The 10,113-nt window shown below is 24.2% G+C and overlaps 1 protein-coding gene across 1 annotated transcript in view; it reads left to right on the top strand.

The window, feature by feature from the left end:
- LOC122501063 (probable sodium/potassium/calcium exchanger CG1090) overlaps window positions 1-7,644 on the top strand; it is a 31,498-nt gene extending 23,854 nt beyond the window's left edge. The window contains exons 5-9 of the mRNA XM_043610304.1: window positions 1,909-2,084; window positions 2,280-2,509; window positions 3,023-3,409; window positions 6,114-6,347; window positions 6,699-7,644. Coding sequence (XP_043466239.1) covers window positions 1,909-2,084; window positions 2,280-2,509; window positions 3,023-3,409; window positions 6,114-6,347; window positions 6,699-6,898 — 1,227 coding nt within the window. The 3' untranslated portion in view covers window positions 6,899-7,644. The remainder of the gene's footprint in view (window positions 1-1,908; window positions 2,085-2,279; window positions 2,510-3,022; window positions 3,410-6,113; window positions 6,348-6,698) is intronic.
- The last annotated feature ends 2,469 nt before the right edge of the window (window positions 7,645-10,113 follow it).

Here is a 10,113-nt window from a genome sequence, read left to right on the forward strand (position 1 = left end):
TTTCTTCTTCTTTGTCATCTTCTTTTTCATTATTTATATTTTTTCTTCTTTTCTACTTTTTCTTAATTTTTATTCTTATCTTCATTTCCAATTTTCTTTTTTAGAGTTAATCTTTTTTTCTCTTTTCTAAATTTTTACTTTTCTTTTTCTTTCTCTTTTTGGTTATTCAAATACTTTTTTCTATTTTCCTTTTAGATTTTCTTGAATTTTCTTCATTTTTTTTTTTGTTTCAATTTTCCATTTCTATTTTTATGTTTTATCTTTTTCCTTGTTTTCTAGTTTTCCTTTTTTTATATTTTCTTCTTTTCTAATTTTTTCAATTTTTTATTGTTGAATTAATTGTTTTTTATTTTCTATTCTTCCACTGTTTATTTATGGCTCTTTTCACTTTTTTCTGTTTTGTTTTATATTTCTCGTTCTTAAGTTAAGTAGATTTTGTTAATTCTTCATTTTTATTGGTCAGTTTGCCTCTTTCCATTTTTCTTCTCCTTTATTCTTCATTTCTCTTTTTTTCTATTTTTTTAATTATTTTCAACATTTTCTTCTTTTTCGATTTGTACTTTTCTTTTTTTTTACTTTAGGTAATATGTATTATTTTTCTCTTTCTTTACTTTTTCTTTAAAAATGAATTAAGTTTCTCTTGTATTCTCCCTTTTTTGGTTTTCTCTGTTCCATTTTTATTTTTATTCATTTATTTTTTCTTCTGATTAAATTTTCACTTTTGTTTTTGTTTGTTTTTTCTTTTTCTGAGATTTTTAAAATTTTCTTTAATTTCAGTATTAAAAAACAGTTTTAGTCAGACGTACAAAAATGTTGTATTTTTGTCTTATATATTTTGTTTTCCCTTTTGATATTTTTTTTCTTATTTCTCATCTTATTTTTCATTATTTATCTTTTTCCTTCTTTTCTACTTTTCCTTTTTTTATTTTTTTCTTCATTTATAATTTTCTTTTTATTTATTTATTTATTCTTTATTATTATTTATTCTTTTTAAATAAATTTTTTACATAGTTAATCTTTTTTTTCTTTTCTAAATTTCTACTTTTCTTTTTTGTTATTCAAATACTTTTTTCTATTTTCTTTTTAGATTTTTTGAATGTTCTTTTTTTCACAAGTTGTCTTCATTTCTTTTTTTTTTGCTTAATTTTTCATTTCTATTTTTATGCTTTATTTTTTCTCTTATATTTTCCATTCTCTCGTCTTTTTTTTCATTATTTAATATTTATCTTTTTCTTGTTTATCTAATCTTCTTTTATTACTTTCCTTTTTGTTTTTTGTTTTTCAAAATTCGAATCCTTCTTTCGATTTTATTTTTTGATTTTCTTTTTTGGAATTTATTTTTTTCCATTCATTTTCTTCTTTTCTATTTTTTGTCTTCAATTTTTCATTTCTTAATTCTGTTACATTTTTTTCTCTCATATTGTTCTTCTTCGTATTTTTTCTTCATTTTCTTTTTATTTCCATCCTTGAAATTTCTTCATCGACATATTTTCGTCCTTCATTCCTTTTTTTCAATTTCTACTATTCTCCTATTTCTTCACTACCTTTCTCTTTTTCTTCTTTTCCATTTTTTCATTTTCCTTCTTGCTATTCGAATTTCCTGACATCTTTATCTGCCTCTACCCTCTAATTTCCTTCCATTCGACTTTTCATTTTCAATCCACAGAAATCTCTTCATTTTTTCAATTTCATTCATTTATCATGTCATAAAATTTTCAATTACGAAGAGAGAACAAAACCTTTTTTTCTACTTTTCTACAGTAGTATAAAATATACAATTAAAATGCGCCCTCGTAAAATAAATATCTAGTTAAACAAATATTTACCTATATTTACCCAAAATATTTAAATTCAAATAATAAAGAAAATTAAAATTTGTAATGTTTAATTTTTTTCTTGTAAATATAGGTGAGTGGAGTCATCGGAAGCGCAGTATTCAACATAATGTTTGTAATATCCATCTGTGGCTTGTGCACAACAACAGTATCTAAATTAAATTGGTGGCCCCTTTGTCGTGACTCGTTCTTCTACGCTGTTTCCATTTTAGTTATGCTCGGCACAATATCCAACGAGATAATTTCATGGTATAATTCTGTCTTTAATGTATTTCACTTTATATAATAGATTATTGTAATATTTTGAAAATTACTTGAAAATATTTCTATTGTATTTTTCATTTAGTTAATTAATTAATTATACTCGTTTTTTGAAATTAGAAAGAGAATATTTTTTCAAGAGATTAATTTACTCTTTGTTTTTTGTTGTTGTTGTTTCTCAAGGCCTGAAGCGCTTTTCATGCTTATCATGTACGTTGTTTATTGCGTCACTTTGTCGTATAATGCATCGTTGGAACGTTGGGCAAAATCCTATGATCTTCCATTCCTACCGAAAGATGAAGAGCCAGCAGAACAGAGCGCATTAGTTACATATAAATCCTTACAAGAGGAGAGAGTTTCATACACTGCGCCCAGTTCTCCAACACCGGTTGATCCATGGAAAAATCCAGTTGGTCCGTTACTTTTCACTTTTTATTATTCTTTTTTCTTCTTACACTTTTCCTTTTTTAAATTAGAGAAAATTTTATTTTTATTTTGTTTCTTTTATTTCTTCAATTTTTATTTTTATTCTTTTTTTATTTCTTGTATTTTTATTTTCTTTGTTCTTTTTCTGTTTATTTTGTTTTTTCTTCTATTTGTTCTTTTTGTTGTTTTTTTTGTTCCTCGTTCAATTTTATCTATTTTTCCTTTTTGAAATTAAAGAAAATTTTTAAAAAGTTAGAAAAAAGAATTAAAGGAAAAAAAATAAATTCCATATTAAGGAAATTTACAAAACCTTATAATTTAAAAAAAAATAGTTATAATAATTATATTTATATTATACTTCCCCCGTGAATCAATAAGGTATTGAATTAATTATTGATAAATAAGTTGAGAATCACAGAAAAAATTTAAAAAATCAAGTATAAATTTTAATTATTAAAGAATCTTTAATTAAGAATTATTTCAAGTGGATTTTTTTGCAGATAATGTACTGAATGCTTGGGATGATCCTCAACAACAGGAACAGCAAATGCAACAGCAGCAACCTATTCAGCAACAACCACAACCTCAACAACAGCAGCAACAACAACAAGCACAACCGGCGGCGCCAATTGCAGCGAAACCGCAATATTACAAGGCGAAGGAATACGATCCAAATGAAGTTTCACCATTGGAGAAACCAGTTGATGGTACACGATTTCAAATTTTCTCCTGGGCACTCGTCTATCCGATTCACTATATGTGTCGATTTACAATGCCCGATGTCAGACAGGAGAAGTATAAGAGATTGTATCCCTATACATTCTTCATGTCAATGATGTGGATCAGCTTTTACAGCTATATTATGGTGTGGATGATAACAATAATAGGTATTTATGACTATTTCTTACATTAGCAATTTTAAAAATATAATATTAGAACGTAACAATTTTTAATTCAAATTTTTTTTTTTTATAAAAATAAAATACGAATTAGAATATATAGTTTTAATATTATTATAATTGTAATAATCATATATTCTGACATAGGGAATTCAGGGAAAAGTTAGGAATTAAATTTTTAGGATTCATAAGAAAATTCAGGGAAAAGTAAAAAATTAAATTTTTAGAATTCATAAGAAAATATTCTGAATTTTTGTGTCTTTTTCGTTTGACTGATAAATTATTATAAAATTAATTATCCTAAAGTTCTAAACGTTCAAATTAATGAAATTTATTTTTTTTTCTTCAAATTAAATTTTTATTAGGTACAATATTTTGTGTCACTGTAAATAAAATTAATTATAAAGTTTCTCAATATAAAATTAAAGTTTTTAATTTTTATTGCAATTAGCAATTTATGAAAATATTTTTAATAAAAAGTATTTCGTTCATTTGAACGTTCAAAACTTGTGGATCGTTAAAATTACCACGAATTATAATGCGAAACCTTCAATTTTTTCAATTTCAGACAAAAATTTCTTCTTAAATAACTCAAAATTTTGAACAACTATCCTAAAATAAATAAATTATTTAATGAATAACTTTACTTGAATATCTTAAAATTAATTCAATTTTAAAAGAGTTGCGTTTACAATTCTCATAAATAAATGAATTTCAAACGGTTTCAATTTGAAATTTAATAAAATTTCACTGTTGAATGAATTTAATTAGAAATTTTAATGAACTTAGATTTTTGGAAAATTTTAATAATTCAAAATCTTCTAATATTAGTTAAATTTGTCAATATATATATATTTAATTAATTATTGAAAACAATGGATTTATAGAAAAAAAGAAAACTCTAAAAAAATTGATTGCAGAAATTTAATTATTTTCAAAAGTAATAAAATTCTAGTCAACATTTTTTTTATTTTTAAAAATTCTCCTCATTTCAATGATTTTTAATATCTACTATTTTAATAAAATTACCTAAAAGAATTCAATTATTTAAAAACAATTTTAATAAAATTGTACGCAAACATTTAATTATTTTCATAAATAATAAAAATTTCACAGGAATTCAAATTTTTTATAAGTTTCTTCTCAATTACTCAATTACTCAGTCGAAGACTAGGAGTAATTGTTTTCTTTATGTTTTATAACAATATTTTTAATGTTGATTAATTTCAAAATAGTTTGAATCTGAATGTTTTGAAGAATTTTAATTCCTACGGAAAAATAATAATAACCAAATATTTTAAATATTTAAAACAGAAATTATTGTTTTCGAATAATTTTACAATTAAAGATATTCGTAAATAAATTTAACAAATAAATTTACATTTCATTTAATAAAATTTTTACCTTGATCTTCTAAAAATTAAAAAATTTTCAGATTCATTTTCAATTACATTTTCTAATTGACAAATATAATTTATAAACATTTTTTTCCTTTATTTTGAAAAAATTTTGAATTCTATTAAAGCAATTGAAATTTAGAAATAGAATTGATGCAAAATATTTTCAAATGAAAATTGAGAATTTTCTACAAAAATATTAAGAAGCGGAAATATCTAATGTGTTTCTTCCCAACAAAAAAAAAAAATTGTAAAAACGGGTTACTATCACAGTAGTATAAAAATAAATCAGATAAATGGTCAGACGAAACTTTGAATTTTTGTAATTTTCCTAATAGGGATGAAAAACTATTTGTTTACTATTACCTAAGAGTTGTTTACTAAATGTCTCTTTCTTTCAAGTGGAGAAAGTCGATTTTAGTCAGACATAACGATTTTCTTTTTTGAAATTGTTAATTACTATAGGCAGAGACATATTAATGAGGCAAGACATTTTCAACTGTTGCAAAATTTGTTTAATTGAGTGAAAGAAGACAGTTTGCAGACTGGAAAAACTTTTAAATTATTTTTGTCGTTAGGAATCAAGTTGAATAAGTACTTTTCCTTGAGAGAATTATTTAACGTTTCTTGAATTTTTGAAGCTTTGCGGTAAAGGTTAATTTTAGCATGACAAAATTGTTAATTAGGGTACTGAAAGTTTAATGGAAAGTAGTAAACGTAATTGTTTATCTAACTATTACTGAAATTTACGTACTAATTATTAATAATATCAGTTTGAAAAATAATTTATCTAATTTATTTTTATTACTTTTTTATTTTTCGAACATTATTTATTTAGGTAATTATTGCAAAATTAGTAGGAAAAAAATTTCTTTGGTTTTCTTAATTGCGTATCAAATAATTGTTATTGGTATTTTCAACTTTTATCAGTGGTAAAAACAATTTTAGTCAGACAATTAATTGTATATTATTGTCAATTTTCGTTAGTAGAAATAGTCAATTTTCAGTCAGACAAAGAGGTACAAGTATTTATAACTTTTATCAATACCAGCGGTCAAACAGCTTAATTTACACTATTATAATTTTCTACAGTAGAAATAGTCAATTTTTAGTCAGACAATGTGATACAAAGTTATTTTAATTTTTAGCAATAGCAAACAATAATTTTTCTCAGAAAGTAAAGTTTATATTATAAATAATTTTTCGTCAGTAGAAATGGTCAATTATCATCTACGAGGGTGAAATTTGTTTTAAACGAAAATAAAAATAAACAATTTCTCCCCTTTCAATTTCAGGTAGCACACTTGGAATTCCTGACACTGTTATGGGTCTGACTTTCGTCGCGGCAGGTGTAAGCGTACCTGATGCACTTTCTTCACTGGCTGTTATCAAAGAGGGCCTCGGCGATATGGCCGTCAGCAATGCAGTCGGGAGTAATGTCTTCGATATTTTAGTTTGCCTCGGTCTTCCGTGGTTCATTCAGACTGCAATTATTAAACCCGGCTCACACGTTAATGTCACCAGCAGAGGTAAAATATTCTTTAATTCACAATATTTCACATATCTACGAGAATTATTTATTTTCACAAAAAAATAAACTCTTCATTAAATTCCATTGTTCTCTGTCCCATATATATAAACATTGTCAATATCCAATAATTTAATTACTCCTACTATAAAGCATTCTTTTTCTTGTTTTCGTTTAGAAAGTTTTTTTCTACAATTGATTATTTTTTTTTCTCTAATTCACCTTAATTAAATTCTATAATTCACTATAGAAGGATAAATAAATTTCTTTTTTCTATAATTCACTCGGATTGTCTTCTATAATTCACTGAAATCCGGATATAATTGATTGTAATTTGATCTTCTGTTTACAGGTCTGACCTATTCGACCCTTTCTCTACTTTCGACAGTCATATTTTTGGTATTAGCGACACACATGAATGGCTGGAAATTAGATCGACGTTACGGTATTGTACTGATGGTTTGGTACTTGATATTCATTGTGTTCGCTTCATTGTACGAATTGAATGTTTTCGGACAAATGAATCCACCAGCATGTCCAAGTATATATTAAAATTTTTTCATTCGAATATTTTTTTTAATCTCAATTAATTTTTAAACGATAAAATATTTGCATCATTCAGACGAAATTTATTGTATTCTTATTGAAAGTAATAGTTCGCAACAAAAAAGAAGAAGAGGAAGAAATGAAAAAGAAAGAAATGGAAGAAAGAAAGAAATAGAAGAAGAAAAGAAAAATAATGAAAGAAAAGAAAAGAGGAGAAAAAAAGAAAATTAAAAAAATAGAAGAGAAGAAGAAGAGGAAAACTGTATTAATTATTAACGAGGAAAAATAGAAAATAGAATTTGAGACATAATTGCAAGTAGAGGAAGATTTTTAATATCAGAAAGACGGCTAAAGGAAATAAAAGTAGAAAAATAGAAGTAAACGAAAAATTAGAACAAGTTAATGAAAAGTGATTTGAAACTAAAAAGGATTTTAACATTTCCATATTGCAGATGAAGAATAAAAGTAGAAAACAAAAGAAAAGAGAATATGGAAAGAAGAAAAAAATAAAAAAAGAAGCGAAGAAATATCTAAAAAAACTGAAGAAAGAGAACAAAAATATAACAACCTTTGGAAAGAAGAAAGGAAAACAATTTCATTAAAAAAAGGATAAACTAACCAAAGAAGAGGTACAAATAGAAGAAAATGCAACAGGCAAAAAAGAACAAAAAAAATAGAAGAATACAAAAGAAGAAAAATAGAAGAGGAAATAATTTCATTCTAGAAGCTGGGAAACAACCAAAGAAAAAGAAGAGAAGACAGAAAAAATATGGAAAGAAGATAAGGTAATAAAAAAGGTAAAAATTAATGAAAGAAGAAAAAAAGAATGATTAAAAGCAGACTAGGAAAAAAGATAATGGAAGAAGAAAATAATGGAAAAAAAAAAGAAAATGGATAAATTGATAAAATAATTGAAAAGTTAAAAAATGATAAAAGAAAAAGAAGCAAAATTAAAAGAAAATAGGGAAAGAAGATAAAATAGCGAAAGAAGTAAAAAAATAATTAAAGGAGACGAAGAAAATGTGGAAAGAAGATAAAATTACTAAAGAAGTTAAGGAATAACCAAAGGAAAAGAATAAATTTGAAAAAAATGTGAAAAGAAGATAAAATTACTAAAAAAGTTAAGAAATAATCAAAGAAAAAGAAAAAATTTGAAAAAAATATGGAAAGAAGATAAAATTACTAAAGAAGTTAAGAAATAACCAAAGAAAAAGAAAAAATTTGAAAAAAATGTGGAAAGTAGATAAAATAATTGGTGAATCTAAAAAATAATCAAAGAACGAAAAGAAAATATGGAAAGAACAATTAATTACTACTAAAATGGTTAAGAAATAAACGAACAGAAAGAAAAAATTTTGAAAAAAATAAATTGAAAGAAGATAAATTTAATTATATAAAAACAGTGAAGAAAAAAATTTTAAAAATTCGAGAAAAGATGAAAAGGAAAATAATTGAATTTAAGATGCGAAGAACCATTAATGCAGAATGAGAGAAAATAGAAGAGAATATAAAAAGAAGAATGGAATATACGTAAAGCAAAGAAAAATAACCAAATAAAATGGGGAAAAAATTTTTAAAAATATGAAAAGATGATAAAATAATAAAATTAAATTAAAGCAGCGAAGAATTAAAAAAATGGAGAAAAATAATTGAATTTAACAAGCGAATAACTAATAACAAATAAGGAGAGAAAATAGAAAAAAAGAAAAGAACAAAAAAAATACTTAAATGAAAGAAGCATGAAAAACCAAAGGTGAAGATGCAAGAGAAATAGAAGAAAACATGAAAAAAACAGTGGAAATAGTGAAATTAAAGAAAACGAAGAAGAAAAAATAGGAGGAAAATAGGAAGAAAGAAAGAAGAAAAAATATGCAAGAAAAGCAGGAAAAAGAAAGAAAAAGGAAAATGAAGTATAGTAGAAAAAGGAAAAGTGTCAGAAAAAAAGATGAAAAACACCAAAAAGAGAAAAACCAATTAAACGAAAGCAAGAAACAGAAAATTAGCCGCAAGGAATTGAAAAGTTTGGTTCTGAGAATTGACAAAAAAAAAACTTTTTAGTTAGAAAATTAAGAAAAAAAGACACTTGAGCGAGAAAAATAACAATATAGAAAAATAAAAAAAAATATCAGTATTATATCGTTAATTGTTATATGATTTGCATTTAGTTCATAAGCGACAGTATCAGGTGTGTAAAACTCGCGTTTATTGAATGCTTACTGTACGTACAAATATTAAAAAAAAAAAGTAAAATAATAATGATTCCATAAAACCATGCTGAGGCACGGTTTCACTTCAGAAAGTATAAAGCAAAATAATCCGTACCCCGGACCACGATTACATATGTGATATAATAAACCAAAAAAAAAAAATCTATGTGTAACTTCCTTGAAAAAGAAAATTATGATGAAAAACAAAGTATTTATTACTTAGCGAATTTTAAGGAATCGTGGTTCCCATAATCGTCCTATTCAAACTCGATTGAATATTCGAGAATTTATTTAAGGGGAAACTGAAACATCGAAACTGACTAGAAAGTATCACAAACATTTTTGTCTTGATAAGCAAAAATAAATAAAAAAAAAAAAAAAATGCTTGTGCACACACGCGTCAAATAATATCTTCCGTATTTTTTGTTTTTTTTTATTTTCATATATTAAATGGTGTGATTTTTATTTTCCTATGCCAAATGTAATAGAGGGAAATCAAAAGAATTTTTGTTTTAGTGAATTTAGGTTGGGAGTTTTTTCTGCTTTTTGAATCTAGCAGGAACTAGAGAAAAAGAAATGGAGAAAAAATATATTTCTTTTGGAGACGAAAATAATTTCTTCTTTTTTTCAATAAATGGCAATTTTTTGGCATTTCTTTTTCAATAAGGGCATTTTTCTTCTTTTTTTTCTATAAAAAACGATTTTTTTTATGAGACACTATTAATTTCCTCTTTTTTTCAATAAACAATAATTTTTTGTTGAGAAAAACAAAATTTCTTTAATGAAAAATAATGCTTCTTTCTTTTTTTTAATATACAACCATTTTCTTAATAAAAAACAATTTTTTTTTTAATGAAAAGCAATTTTTCTTTATAATGAAAAATAATTGTTTCTTCTTTTTTTCAATACACAATAATTTTTATAAATAAAAAACAATTTTTTTTAATGAAAAACAATTCCCCTAATGGAAAACAATTTTTTATTCCATCGAGAAAAAATGGAAAATTGCTTTCA

This window comes from Leptopilina heterotoma, unplaced genomic scaffold, assembly GCF_015476425.1.
Source record: "Leptopilina heterotoma isolate Lh14 unplaced genomic scaffold, ASM1547642v1 Lhet_199, whole genome shotgun sequence".
Taxonomy (NCBI): Eukaryota; Metazoa; Arthropoda; class Insecta; order Hymenoptera; family Figitidae; genus Leptopilina; species Leptopilina heterotoma.